General features: G+C 38.6%; 1 protein-coding gene across 1 annotated transcript in view; it reads right to left on the bottom strand.

Moving 5' to 3' along the window:
- Nucleotides 1-16,109, bottom strand: part of PIK3C2G (phosphatidylinositol-4-phosphate 3-kinase catalytic subunit type 2 gamma) — a 215,961-nt gene that overhangs the window by 21,540 nt on the left and 178,312 nt on the right. The window contains exons 30-31 of the mRNA XM_084526130.1: nt 14,848-14,923; nt 5,900-5,994 (exon numbers count right to left, since the gene is read on the bottom strand). Coding sequence (XP_084382256.1) covers nt 5,900-5,994; nt 14,848-14,923 — 171 coding nt within the window. The remainder of the gene's footprint in view (nt 1-5,899; nt 5,995-14,847; nt 14,924-16,109) is intronic.

Genomic DNA, 16,109 nt, shown 5'->3' on the forward strand with positions numbered 1-16,109 from the left:
ACACTCAGCAATAAAAGGTGGAAACAGGAAGAAGAGGAGGGGGGGTGTGGGCTCTTGTTGAGAAGATGTTGGTCCTCCTCTTGAACACTGGCTGCGTGTGTTGAGGCCTTGCTTCAAGGACGTGGTCAATCATCGCTCATTTGTGGGAAGTAGAGAGTAATTTCTTTCCTCTGCACTTCCATATAGCCTTCATTTATTTTGTTTGTTTGTTTTCCTCCCTTCTTTTTATTTTTCCTTTTCCCCTCCCTTTTCCCCTTTCCCTTTTTATTTCCCCTTAGTTAAATTGTTTAGTTCATGGTAGTCTTTATTTAATTATTATAATTATTTCCCTTTAATTAAATTATCCTTATCTCAACCTGTGAGTTGTTCTTTGCTTTACTTCTCCCCCTCCTCATCTAAAGGAGGGGGAGTGAGAGAGTGGTTGTGGGGTTTAGCTGCCCAGCACGGTAAAAACACCACAATCTCCCAGATCACTCATGCTGTTAAACAGAACTCACTGATCTTATTTTATTCAACACAGATCAGGTATGTAGGGAATTACTTATTTAAAAATTAACTGTTAGAATTTAGAGCTGAGGTAGTACTGTGACTGTGACAGATGAAAGGGTTTAACAAGAAATAATAACAAAACTTTCCATACAATGTATTTGTCAAATGCCTTTAATAACAAATCAGATGGAATCCAAAAGTAATCCTTGTGTCACAGAAACTGAACTCATCTCTTTCCAGTTAAACTAGTGTTGTGTAATAGTAGCCTTTGATTATAGGTGTTCAGCTAATTTTCAGTCCAAAAGAGAACATGTCTATCTAAGCTAATTTGCATTCATTTTTAAAGTAAAAGCATTTTCTATGAATATGAAAGTAAATCCAATTTCTCTACAAGCTAAAGTTAGTACAAGAGCCTTCTTTTCATGGCATTTTATTCCATTTTTCTGTGAAAGTCTAGGGAGAATTCCATCTGAATGTCTTACCCTCCTACATCAGCCAAACTGTTGATTTCATTCTGTTACCAATACTTGCTGACTAGCTTTTGTTCAGCTCAGAGGGATTTTTTCCACTTGTTTTACATCCGTAGATGACTGGCCAGACTTTGCTTACCTCTGGAACTTCTCTATCCCTGTTGGCTAATCCATGGGCCTCAGTAAAGAAAGCAAGATACATTCATAATATTCTGAAAGGGTAATGTTGCTTTTAAATTAATTGGCAGACATTACGTTGCTGGTAGGTAATATATTTTCCATTTATATCTATATAATGCTGTTCATAATGTGTAAAAATTAGTAGGCCCATGAGAGGAACAATGGGAACCAACTTTGATGGACCAAAAATCCCCACCCCTTCCCCAGCTCAAGTTAGGCAGTGAAGCATCTACCTGTGCTGTAGTTGGGAACTTCCCTATAGCCCTGCACCTGCAGGCTTAGAATTAGATTTCATTCTCTTGTTTTAGGGAAGACTTGATTCTCACCTTTCTTCCCAAAGCTCTTCAACTATCAAGTTTCACAAATGTTTTTGGAAGCAATTTGTACTCGGATAGCGTAGGACACAAAATGGAAAGAGGCTGGATGTCTGTATAAGCTTAAAGCTGATTACTAATTCATCACCCACATATCAGCTACCCCAGAATCATTAATCACCAGGAGTGGTTCATGACAGCTTCGGAGCTTTTAAAACAGGAAAGCTGGAAGAAGTTTTGGAAAGTACTATAGGAGTTTATTTTAATTTCAGCAAATTTCCCCCCTGTAAAATTGGTTCTGAATGCATCACCTACACCCGCTTTCCTGAATTCCAGTAACATTTTACATTTATTGGCATGAAGATCAGGATAAGTTGGCTTTGTTTCTCCTCCCCACTGCCCCTGAGGAGTTATTCTGTCCACAAGAAATGGACAAAAATGTTTAGCAGCAAGGACTGAAAGTTTAGCTGCTTATCTGGAAAAACAGGGCATGCCTGAAGTCATGACAATGAAGCCAGAAGAAAACACACACTTCTTCTAAGCCAACCCTCAATGACTGTTCCCTTCTGGTTGTCTATGGAGCACAAAAAGAAACTTACTAACCGATTTTTTTTTTTTTTTTTTTTTAACTTCAGAAATGGCTATTTCTTTTGCCTCTGGTGTCTTGTTGAATAGACAAGCAAGCCCAGCAGTGGTTAGCCTGGTTGTTTCTGGCTATGCAGTATTATGCTAGTTCATAGTCTGCTCTGTGTAAGATTTGTTATGATCTTGATATTCTGCATTTTCTGTGCTGGTTAATACATGGAAGTGAACTTGAGAACTGTTCAAAAACCTATGTGTCTCCAGTGTTCATAAATCCACCTTTACAGCTTCTGCACAGATCTAGGCATTTACATCTTTCAGGCCACCTCTCAGGCATTCTTCCTAGCACTCCCTCTGTGCTCCTGTTCCTAACTGATGCCATTCTTCTGGGTATTGTCCTGCCAAGGCTGGGTTGTTCTTGATCCTCCTTGACAAGCCCTTTCACATGCTAAAACCTCACCCTGGATCCTGTATCTTCCTCCCAAGACCACTTAGTGCATTTTTTGAGGTATGGCACTATTGAGTTTCTGTAAGAAGCTAGCCTTGATTCATCTCCTGCTGCTGCCACATTGTCCAAGGCTCAGGGGAAAACTCTCCCAGTCTCTCCACACAACCTCTCCAGTTCATGGCTACACCAACATTTCCTTCTATCCCAGCTTCATTTTCATAAGACAATATTGCCTCTACCTCCTGTGCATAAAGTGCACAGGCACTGCCTGCATTTGAGGGGTGCAAGTAATGGTCCAAGAGGCTGACTTAAAGTTATGCAATATACATGTATGGAAAATCACATTTTATTACTATTGCATATTTTCTATCTTTGAAAATTGGATTTTTTTTTTCCTCAACAGTGCAGTTGATACTTTCAAATCATAAGTAGAAGCTGTGAGTCTGATGTGAGTCACCTGACTTACAGAATCTCAGGATTCAATTAAAAGTGTGAATTTCTAAGGGAAATCATGAGACTGAAACATTGATAATATCTTGTAAACCTTATATCTATTTAACAGAACTCAACTTCACTGTGCATACATAGCCTTAAAGTGTAGGCAAACATTTGCAACCAGTCTTATATCTCTCCCTTCTGAATGTTTTACCATGTGAATTGCTTGTCAAGATGCAAGCATTTTTTTCAGTGGAAAAATATAGTTTGTGCTTTCCAGAAGGTTAGGTTAGATTAATGGTCCCTTCCAGTCTCAAAATCTATAAGGCTGTTCTACTCTATTGTTTTTTGAGGTATTTCTAATAGAGTTTTCTTCAAGAAGGACTGGCTTTCATAACACATAACTGAAATGTTGGTGGTGTTAGAGAGAGGATATTTGGAAGCAGATCTAGTAATGACTGATTTGTATATATGCAGCACATCTGGCACATGTGGATGCATCAGAACAAAAGTGCCTACTCTGTGGAATCGATGTATACACCAACATTAGACAGTCATTTGGTATGTCTGCACCAGACTAATGCTCTTTCATGTTCTATAGTATTTTCTACTATGACAACCCACATGAAAAATTCTGCAAAGCTAGCATTGCATTCTTTTGACTTCCTCCCTTAAAGAACCTGTGTGATACTTGAGAATAGCTATAAACAACACCAGCTCCTTATGGATTAACTTGTACATCACATATTAATATAAGGTTTTCACAACAGGATCCAGATCTATTAAAATGCCGAGAACAAATCCCCACAAATAATAAATTTTATTTACATGGTTCAAAATTCTGTATCATGATGCCTATCTGTTCTATAAGGCTACATTTGGGATTAATTTGACCCACTACAATTATTTTCACATCTGAACACATCATAAAATCTCTATAAATAGATAAATTTAATGGGGAAGAGCGGCACAAGAATTATTTACTATAAATTATGAAATAAAACAAGATGGCAAAGTAATCTCTGCACAGATGAACCACTAAAATATAATTAGTGAGACTCTGCAAGAGACTGAATATACCTGAAATAGCTTTAACATGTCTTGAATAAGATATGATCTTGGCATACTTTTTAAATCCCTGTTCAGCTTAATAAAAAAAAAAAAAAAAAAAAAGAAAAAAAGAAAGAAAGAAAGGAAAAAGAAAAGAGAGCATGTCAGAGAGATTGATCTATACAACTAGAAAGCTGAGAAGACTACTAATGGGATAAAGAACATTTCTTTTACAGGTTGCTAGTCTGAAGGCAGTCCAGTATCACAGTACCCCAAAGCACAACAGTTTCATATTTCAGATCAGATCAAATGAAGGGTGGCTGGCTTGCAGGAAGGAATCAGAAGCCCAGGATTTAAAAACATGATTGCCTAAGTTAGGCTGCTAAAATACTCACCTTATTTTCAAGCCATGAATCATGGCTAGTTTTACTGAATTGGACTCCTACCACTTCTCTGCAAACTTACTGGAAAGTATTTCATTAAAGTCACTAACCTTCCTGAGCTAGATGCTAACTTAACTTTGTGTTGTCCCTCCCCATAAAGTGAACTGAACCCTGCATGTCATCTATGCTGTAATTTATTTTCATTTAATTAAATGACATGTACTTTCTAAGTTGAAGAACACAGTTATGAACCTATACATTTAAAATGACAAAAACAAGGAGAACGACTGTTTCCAACATCTGTAGCTCTATTTGTGTACATCTCCACATTACCCACCTGAACTCACAGTAACAAATGAGCACATCAAACATTTACATATTCCCCTCCCACAACCTAGAAGTTTATCAAAGTCATTTAGCTTTAGAAAGTACAATAAGAAAAATAAAGAGGGTGTTATACTATATCCTGAAGGTAAAGTTCATATAAATTGGGCCAGCAGAGGCTGATCTCACCTGTCAGGATGGCACATACGAAACATAGGCAAGTCTCTCAGGACAGAGAAATTACAGGATTTTATAGAGTAAAATTAATATACTTGAAATGAATATCAGAAGCTGGAGTGGCCAATGAACAGCTGGAGCTACATAATCCTCATGTGACTTGTACAAATTAAATGTTCAGCCCCATTTTATTACTGGATGGCACTCACATACATTCCTCAGTTTGGCCTGATCTAGGGAAACCTATTGCGATCCAGTCTGAGATGGAGGCAGCTTCAATGTATGCAACAAGAACCTGCATACATAAACACAAATCTTCCAGATAAACAAAGATAGCAAAAGATCTCTTTGCCACAGCTATTACTCAAGACCTGAGCAACAGGAAATTCAAGAGGACATCCAGGTGGCTGAACTCATGATGATGTAGCAGACACACTGCCTCAACTGAGGTACCCATCTAGATCTCTCATATTACTCTCAATAATTTAATCTGTTTTATGCTGAGAGAGCTCTGCCAGCTCTCTCCTTGCATAGTCTGGCTCCAGAAATGTGCAGTATTTACCACTTAGCATCATGAGAGCTTGTTATAAAGATGAACATCATCACACCAAGAGACACTGCTTCTTTAAACACTCCACTACTCCCTCTGCTGACCTCTTCCCTGCTTGTAGACCAGTCATGTTGGGTTGAAAGAAGGGTGTGGATAATCAATAGAACCAGGCTGACATCCCTCAAAGAGTTATGATACTGCATGAGGCCATATATTTAGATGGCATCAAAATGTGTCAGCTGAAAGGGCCAAAACAGGCATCAAAATTGATTTTCTACATGGCCTGGAAAAGATCATTGCCAGACATTAGGTTTCTAAATAAGTTCCATACTGAATGAGATCAAAGGAAGAAAACAAGTATTAAATATTGAAAAAAGCATATCATAATTCTGAGTTAAAATTACTTATATCAGAAATGGTGTTTTAGGATTAATGTTTTCAAAGTACTCTGCAAATATGAAGACTTATGCTTTATAGATTATGATGAAAATACTTACAATATTCCTCATGTGTTTCAGCATTATTGTCAGACGGGTGCCCTCATAAGATATGACTAATTGTACTCCAGGCTTATGATCAGTTGACTGAGGACCTAAAAAAGGTCAGTTTGATTTTTTAATAAAGAAATTAGTTGAAGTAGATGTCTAAAATAATTCAGAATACATGCAACAAAATTATTGCCTGCTTAAATCAGTGATCAAATTAGAAAACACAATTAAAGAGTGTGATCAAGAAAGTGGTCTGACGTAGTACTCATCTTCTTGCTTCTTTATGCATTGACAGTGAGATTTTTGTTTTCTAACTGCCATCAATCTGAATTTCAGTGGAAAATTTGTGACTGAGCTAAAAATAATTCTATATTTTTTTATTACACTAGTTAGTATTGCTGCAATTTTTCCTTTTTTTTTTAGTTCCTACCACCAAAAATAAACAAAAACAAACAAACAAACAAAAAAACGCACAAGTTTCCAGACCAGTTCCAAAACAATAGTAGATTTATGATAACATCTGTATCTAACAGATTTAAACTCTCCCTTCCTCATCCTGTATTTCTCCTGCTCCAGGCTGGTTTTTATACAACCCTCTCCTTTCACAGATTTTCTGCTAAAATGAATTTACAGAGTTTGACTTCATTCTCACTGAAAAAATAAAAAAAAAATAAAAAATCAGTTTCCAAGCAAGAAGAATCAGGCTCGTAATATGGAATAAATGACTAAGCATATCCTGTTCCTTCTTTCTGTTGGAGGCATTGAGCCAGCTGTCTTCACTGCCAAAAAGGTGTGTCCCTGAACTGAGACATGTGTCTTACCTGTCCCACTGAGACAATGCAGACAATAAAAATGTTTTTTTTACCATGATATACCAGGTAACAGTGAACACAATAACCTCCCATTGGTATTTCTCTGACCATATTATTCTGCAGTGCTAACCCTGAACATGGGGGACATGAGCTGTTTTGCACCACTTGGTCTGAGGCCCAGGGCTCTCACCACACTGTGATCATCAAAGGCAGCCCAGACACTACCTGTATGAATTAGCCTGGTTTTACTTGCAGAAATAGGGTTTCATTTAATTAGACTAGGGCTATGTTGCATTCAGTATTTTATATTTACTCTACTTGAAAAAATAAGAACTTAATCCTGCTAACCTTACAACAAAACAGTTATCTTGCAGGAGCTACGTTGTGTTCTGCCTTCCTCCCATTAAAAATACAGCTGGGCTTGAGACCTCAAACAGAAAGGTGCTGCTCCCCTGCACATGTCTTGGGATCTGCCAGTAAAACATCATCCTACCACAGGGAGAGATAATGACACAAGACAAAACAATACAATAGTAATTAATTCTTTAAATAGAAACATATCATATTAAAAATGGAGGGAAGGATAATAAGAATGAAAGAACTGCCCCCACACACTGGGGTTACGCAGTAGAAATAAGAGGTGTTTTAGAGAGCATCGGTACTATTCATCTTCAATAGCGGACAGGATTTTCATAACTCTCTTTCAGTCTCAGCAGACACCTGTGCACTCTTTTGCTCTCTCCATTTCTCTTTTGCACATGTGCACGAGAACTGTTACAGCCAGGGTCGTAAGGGCAAAAAATCAACCCCTCTCTCCTCAGCCTTTACTCTGTTAGTCAGCAGAGGAAGCAGCAAGAGGGAAGTTATAAAGAATAAGCCATGTAGGCTATATTTTTCCGAAGAAACCAAACGTGTAACCTCTTGAGTGAACAGAGGCTAAAATAACTGCTAAGCAGATAGAATTACAGTGCTGTAATGTACTACAGAGAGCCACAGAGCTAGTGTAATTGCCATTTATCCTAAGGAAAGGAATTAAAATTAATTAAAAATAAGAGTGGGTACATACAATTGCCATAATATATTTTTTTTCCGGGCAGTCTGAATATCAACACTTCTGAGTTGCTGATGTTTGGACTGGAATTTCAGAAGATGAAGCCATCTCCAGTTTCTTCCCTTTGGAGACTACAAAAATATATTTTTAATCATACCCTAATTAGAAAAGAGCCTGAAACAGACTCTTGAAGAATTGAAATGTTACGAAGAAATCACTAAGCTAGGACTTAGAAGACTGAGATGCAGTCCTTCATTTGTTATTCTCCTTTATGAGCTGTGACAAATCACTTAGCTAGACTATAACTTATTTCATTTGTTGTATGCAAAGAAGGACAGTGAGGGATAAGAAAGTGAGGAAAACTCCATGAAGCAGAAAATGCTGATTTTTTTTTTTTTTCCCTAAGGGTAACAAAAAGCTCACAATCCCCATTGCACACTCCCACTGCTCTGCAAAGCTGTTATCATTTTAAAAAAAAACCTGTGGGGGCCTTTTCCTTTAAGTTGCAGCAGGAAACATAGAATTCTAGGGCTTTCAACTCACTGTAACACAAGGGGCTTGTGCTTTAATGCAAGGACACAATTCTCTTGAGGGGCTCTGTTAATTTTGTGAATTGGAGTGGGTCATCTTGAGCAGTTTAGCAAGGGCAGCAGACCTCAAAAGCTAAATTACGTCATTAGAATTCAGTGAAACATTGTGCCTTTCTCTCCTACCACTACGGCCACTGCTTTTTTCTGTTTTATAGTGTGAGTGCTTATGTCCAGTGGAGAACTTCGACAGTTGTTGGCATTTTCATTTAGAAAAAAACCAACACAACAAATGTAAATAAGTTTCTAACCAGACTGAAAATAATGAAGTGTAGGAGGAGAAAATGCAATTCTAATTGACTATGTAAAACAGAGTATGAAACAGACACTATGGTCATGGCCATTACCAAAGCATTTGCTCCTGCTATGGGAATAAATTGGGCTCTAATCAAAGCACAAAAGCAAAAACAAAACTAGCCCTAAAATGAAGAAAAAGGGGGGAAAAACAATACAAGAAATCTAGTAAATGTGGAAGAGACTTCTATTCCTTATATTTCATAATAAAAGACAGTTTCTATTAGCTAGACTTAGATGTTATATTTTAGGTTCTCCTACATTCTGCGCTAAATCATAGTCTTTTTGAAGTGTAGGTGATTTCAGCTTCAAATAATAATAAAATACACATATAATAATTACTTTCAGTCTATCCAGCTTGGGCAGATGGACTTGAGCTCAAACCCTGCATTTTTAGGAACTGTCATGCTCTACTTGCACTTCATTATATGCAAGCATGTCCTGGTTTCAGTTAGCACAGAATTAATTTTCTTCCTAGTAGCTGGTGGAATGCTGTGTTTTGGCTTAGAATGAGAAGAGTGCTGATAACACCCCGATGCTTTAATTGTTGCAGAGCAGTGCTTATACTAAGCCAAGGACATCTCAGCCTTTGCTCTGTCCTGCCAACGGGCAGGCTGGGGGGGTGCAGTAAGAGCTGGGAGGGGACAGACCCAGGACAGGTGACCCAAACTAGCCAAAGGGGTATTCCATACCATCTGACGTCATGCTAAACAATATATAGGGGTGGCTAGCCGGGGGGAGGGGGCCGGACTGCTCGGGGTTAAGCTGGGCATCGGTCAGCGGGTGGTGAGCAATTGCATTGTGCATCACTTGTTTGTACATATTATTAGTAGTAGTACTATTATCATCATTGTATTATTATTATTATTATTATTTTCCTGTCTTATTAAACTGTCTTCATCTCAACTCACGAGCTTCACTTTCCATTTCTCTCCCCCGTCCCAGAGAGGGAGGGGGGAGGGTGAGCGAACGGCTGCGTGGTGTTTAGCTGCCAGCCGGGTTAAACCACGACAAAGCACCAAATGCCAGTCTGTTGTAGATATAGGATAAAGCTTCACTGATTTCCATGAAGCAAGATTTCCCTCCCAGGGGCCGATACTTCACTCACTGTTGTCAATGCAAAACCTGTCAAATATCAAATGAGGACCCTGGAGTTGGAGTGCCAACAGACAGAATGGCATTTGTAACATTTTTATAAATGACTCGTGTCTGCATGCCCCGGCACTCGGGAGTGAATGTCAGCTGCCAATTTCCACTACAGAGAAACTCAAACATTGTGCCAGTTTATAATCTTTTTCATCAAGAAGCATGAACACTGGAAAAAAGTGGGTCTATTCTTCTTTTTAAATGACAAAACTAAAGAAATCAGTTTTCAAATTAATTTCTATTGAAGGTGGAATGATCTTCAGAGCAATCAATTATATAGTTCTTTTATTATCTAAATGGTTTTTCTAGCCTGTTGGAGAACTACCTGCTCTAAATTCTGTATTTTGTGCAGTGTTTGCTTTAGCAGCATTTTAAAATAAGCTCTGCATTATAATTTGCACAATGCATGAGAAGTATAAACAGTGGAGAAGATGCTACACAGAAAACTGATGAAATCAATAGGGAAACTATAATTTATTACACCGAATTTCACATGTAGACTGCAAAGCAATATGCAAACACTAATTAACAAAATGTCATAGCACTACCATCAGGGAGTTAATATTATTCTGTCTTCTGTACCCTTGAATATGTCTTATACCTTCTTGGTGTTAACCTGTTCTGACCAAGCAAATGGTACTGGAACCTGTTCAATTTCCCAGGACCAGAGCTGAACATGCCTAGCCAAACAGTTGCTTGCTGTAGTTACAGTTTGGGTTTTTGAGCCTCCAGCATAACTGACAGTGGATCACAGAATCACAGAACGGTTTGGATTGTAAGGGACCTTAAAGGTGGTTTAATTCAAGCCCCCCTGCCATGGGCAGTGACACTTCCCACCAGATCAGGTTGCTCAAAGCCCCATCCAACCTGGTCTTGAACACCTCCAGGAATGGGGCATCCACAGCTTCTCTGGGCAGCCTGCTCCAGTGCCTCACCACCCTCTGAGTGAAGAATGTCTTCCTAATATCTAATTTAAATCTACCCTTTGTTAGTTTAAAACCATTACTGCTTGTCCTATCACTATCTTACAAAGAGTCCCTCTACATCTTTCTTGTAGGCCCACTTTAGGTATCAGATGATTGTTGTAAGGTCTTCCTGGAACCTCTTCCTCTCCAAGATGAACATCCCCAACTCCTTAAGGCTGTCATCATAAGGAGATGTTCCCAGACCTTTGATCATCTTCGTGGCCCTCCTCTAGACTCGTTCTAATAGGTCCCTGTCCTTCTAGTGCTGGAAGCCTCAGAGCTGAACACGGGGCTCCAGGTGGGGTCTCATGAGAGCACAGCAGAGGGGGAGAATCCCCTCCCTTGCCCTGTTGGCCACATTGCTTTTGATGCAGCCCAGGATACAGTTGGCTTTCTGGGCTGTAAACACACAGTGCCACATCATGTTGAGCTTCTCATCAACCAACACACCCAGGTCCTTCTCAGGTTGCTCTCTGCCCAGCCAGTATTTGTCCTTGGGATTACTCTGGCCCAGATGCTGAACTTTGCACTTGGCCTTGTTGAACTTCATGTGTTTCACACAGGCCCACCTCTCAAGCCTGTCAAGGTCCCTTGGACGGCATCTCTTCCCTCCAGCATGTCAACCACACTACACAGCTTGGTGGCATCAGCAAACTTGCTGAGGGTGCACTTAATCACACCGTCCACATCACTAACAAAGATGTTAAACAGAACCAGTTCCAATACCAGCCCCTGAGGAACACAGATATATTCACTGATTCTCACCCTGCTCTCACCCTGTAAACCAACAAGAGGTGCTTATGGCCAGCAAACATCCTAAACCCAAGTGAAATAGGAACACAATTTATGGCAGTTGCTTTACATCAAGAATGAACAACTGCAGCAGATGAGAATGCTATATAACATGAGCAAAATAGCCTACTCTCCTGAGGGAGCATTCATGAAGAATGGAATTCTTCATGGAGTGGCGTATTGTACATATTGCTTTTTGGAATGCTTGGATCTTGCTTCAGAAAGACACAGAGATGTTTCCTCTACTGCTCTAAATAGACAAAAGCACACTGAAGTGCATGCAACACTTATCAAACTTACCAGAACAGGACCTGGGTTGTGAACTGTTATAACCAATACCAAAGATTTCTTGCTTTCATAACTTTACCAAAACAGGCTCAATTAATCATATTTTCATGAGATAAAAACTCCAGAGGAAAAAAAATATATATATAGATTGATATAAAAAAATTTTGATAGATTTTCTTTCTTCTTTTTATTTTTTAAGAGTCTTTATAAAAGCCTGTCTGTGAAATCATTCCTAATATCCTCTCTCACTCCCTTGTAGTGTGCTTGGTGTAATGAAATGCTGACAATATTCAGTGTAATTCAGAATCCATCCCACTGGGAATATTGAATCAGTATTCATGTCAAAGTAAATTTAGCACTGATTTTTAATCTCTTCATTGCTAGGAGCACAGTACAATTTCATAAATTTTAATTTTTATTTTACTTTAGTAAGTGTAATTACCTACAATATTTGTGAATTAAAGCTGTGTAAGAGAAGGATGCTATCTTGATCAAAATTCATAACCTGCTTCTGCTGGGCATTGGCTTTATTTTTTATTGATCCTAACTAAAAGACAGATGATTTGCTTGTGTAAAGGATGAGAGAGAAACCAGCAGGTTCATGGAAAGCTGCAGCCCATATTAATCCTGCATTATTCTTCAAAACAGGCAAAAATTAAGGTGTTTATATGTTCATAAATCAATAAAATCTGTGGGTGAAGCATGTACTGTTTTCATGGTAATTGCCTTTCTCCTGCAGGCACAATGAATTTCCCACCCCAGTCCAAATATGGCATTTCTATAGGGCTTTCTTTCAAGTCAAGTGTTTCAGGGCACCCTCAGCAAAGAGGAGCCTCCAGGACCAACAGACGGTGCCCTCCCCAGAAACTCTTTGTATGCTACCTGGCAGCTTGGCATGATCACTAGCCTGCCTTAGCTGGACTTGTGTCTTCCTTTACTCACAGGACAGATCGCAATAGGGCGGTGAATGTCATGCAATATAGATCTAAGTGAGCTAGGCACCTGTGGTATGGCAGAGATCTAACTCCAGCAACAAGGGGTGAAGCTTAGAGTAATGTATGAAAATTTTTCAAGTGAGTAATTAGTATGTACGTGGTTGGTAGGCTGACAGCTGCAATCAGCTGTGGACCAGGTTCAACCTCTTTCGTCACCAACCAGAAGTGGTGGCATACTCAAAGCAACTCAGTCCATAATTCTTGATCTCTGTTTTTACAGTGTCTAAACTCATTGTGTCCTGGTGTGGACCTTGGATCTACTGCTATTCTATTAACAAATGTCAGCAACCAATTTCTAGGCTAAAGGGAGATTTTAATATACATACATAAATACATACAGACACACACACATATATATATATATATTTCTGTTAAACAGTGTTTTTGTCCTGGGCCTACAATGAATGAGTCCAGACTTTAAAAGGCAGAGTTCCTGAGCAGGAAAATGATACCCTCTGTAACTACACTACATTAATCTCTCCTGACCAGGTTGTGATCTTTATGTAATGGGGCCACTGAGTTCACAGTGAACCAGCGGATTGGGTTTTCTGTCACGTAGCTTTCATCAAATACCCACTAAACACATTCTTACCTTTTTTTTCATCCTGTTCTCTGATTTTGAAGTAATCGACAACAAACTTAAGGACTCACCCTTCAGATTATATTGGTTTAGGACACCACTGTAGGACTAATTTATTTTGCAACTTTGGTACAGTTCAGTTCATGCTTTGCACAAGATATTTACACATGGATTCTCTGTAATAACTAGGCACCTAAACCTAATTGAAATGTCAAAATCCCTCTAAAGACCTCAGACTTAAACTCCCTCATGCCTCAGCTCACTCTCATGTCTGCAACATAGGTTAGAGTCTATAGAGAGCAGTAGCCCATGGACCCAGATACATATCACATTTGTACTCCAGGCTGGATTCTCTATGGTAAGATTCAGTTTTGAATATTTAAAACACCTAGGCCATTTCTGCATTATCCTCTCATTCTTTTGTACAAGTTAGAGCAACCATTAGTAATTTCCAATATTCATAATGGATTTAATATGATAATGGCATCCCTAATCAAATAAACTACATCGGGGGAGTTCTTCCAAAGGCTGAGAAGACAGAATAGGATTTATTTTGTTCTGATGAATTTTTTTAAAATGGTCACAGCAAAAGAGATAATAAAGCCCCTGTCTGCAGAGAGAAGAAATTAACATAATGGACATGCAAACTAAATATGCTGAGCTATTCCACATTTCAGAATGGAGTGTGAGAACTGGTCATCTTGGAAACATTCTGTCACTTGGAGCAAAAAACAACCAGATGAATTGTTTTGGTGCAGGGTGCAGCTGCAAGCTTCTTTATGAGATTTTATTTTGCCTAAAAATAGACTATTGAAGTTTATTTTCAGTGTAGAAATAGTGCAGTGGAAAATAAGAAACATCTATGGTTTACATTATATGGTTTATGTTTTGGCCCTTAATTCTGTAATGTCAGAGATTAGATTAAATTAAGTGCTGCACAGAAGAGGAGAATGGTTAAGCATTTACATAGGCTAAGGGAACAAAGTGGAATGTCATTTAGTTAAGAAGTGAATTACCACTACCATTAATAATGTATGCCTAGGTATTAACATAATGTTCTGTTATTTACCTGCTCCACTCATTGTAAAAATGACTAAAGTCATCCCTAATGTTCTTTTCTTGCCCAAGTATACATTGTTCTTTGTTATGACTCATACCCTTTCCTCTAGATTCTTCTCTGAAAATTGTTTTGTAAAAAAGAAACATGCCATAGTTTGTCTAAATAAACTTTTACTTTGCATATAGGTATGTTTATTCAAAAAGAAGTAAAGCAAGGCTAAGGAGCACATGCCAAAGTGAAAACAAGCTACAGGTCACATTACTAAAACATTTCTAGAGACCTTGAGAATTCAGGAAGCATTTGTTGGTTATCTACTGATCAAAAAAAAAAAATCCACATTAAACACTTTATTCGCCTAAGAATAAAGAAGATTGGTAGTTGACATACCTAAGGTCACAGATGATGATGTTTCTGTGAAGGTTTTTTTGGTCCAATTCAAGAAGAAGCTGAGTACAAGCTCATTCTGAAAGAAAATAAAAATACTTTAGGGAATAACACATGTGCTCTATTCCTTGAATTAGTTCTCTCAGAGCAGATTGCTGGTAGGCTTTTGATGCATATTTTGGAGTCAGCAATGAAGGCCAGCCTTTCCACTCCAGTCATGGGCAAGAACCCCATGGAATGATTTCTATGCAGGCACTGGGAAGACAGTGGTGCCCCTTACCACTGGCTCAGGGAGGCTGCACGGATGCCTACCTCACCCCTTTCTTTCAACACCCATCCAAATAGCAACGTGCAATATAGGCCATATATTTGCATTCTTACTGGATCACAGTATCTCCAATATACACATTAGCAGCTGCAACTACATATACAGTGCAGCATATCTATGAAACAAATGCAGGGTAACATCTTTCCAGAGTATTGTGCAGTCAGCATAAAATTTGTCCTTGGCAGAGGACCAGCCTCAAGCATCTGACCTGACCTGTGCCCCACCCTCAGGCTTAGATATTGCACATACCTGACTTGGAGGTTTAATGGATGCTCACACTGAAAAGGTCCATACAGAGTTAACTCCTACCAGAAATAGTCATATTTTACCAGCCTGTTTCAAAGAGTAAGCCACCTTACGCACTGCCCTATCACTTTGTTTTTTATGTACTGCCCTGTACTGCTCCAGTGAACATATATAACGGGTAGTTACATTCAGCTTTAGAGAATTAAACCAATAAACCAAATCCCCAGATTTGAGTATTGTGCAAGGCAATAAAAATATGAATTCTAAAATGAACTCTTATGATTCCGAATCAAAGGTGGACAGTAATTACATGTTATTCCCTTTTTCATAAAGTCATATTTCAGAATGTCCATTCTTTAAGACTGTAAGAATTGCTACATTCATACTGATGCCACTTGGACTGATGCATTAACAAATGGGCTGAACAAGAGTCTTTTCTGATTCTAGCATTAAAATGCCACCTTTTTTTTTTTTTTTTTTTTTCCAGGCCATGCAAAAAAAAGTCTCTTATCGACAAGATGTATTTCATGTAGCTTTCGTATTGTTTCAAATTGACAAGATGCAGCATGATTTGTGAAAGGAAAGAAATAAAAAGAAGAGTTTAGTGACAAATGCAGCTAGTGAGGAGTTACTGTAAGTTCAGCAAACAGAAGAACAATCTGTATATGGCATGGAGATAAAATTTAGCAAT

This window comes from Aythya ferina (genome assembly GCF_964211825.1).
Source record: "Aythya ferina genome assembly, chromosome: 1".
In the NCBI taxonomy this organism is placed as follows: Eukaryota; Metazoa; Chordata; class Aves; order Anseriformes; family Anatidae; genus Aythya; species Aythya ferina.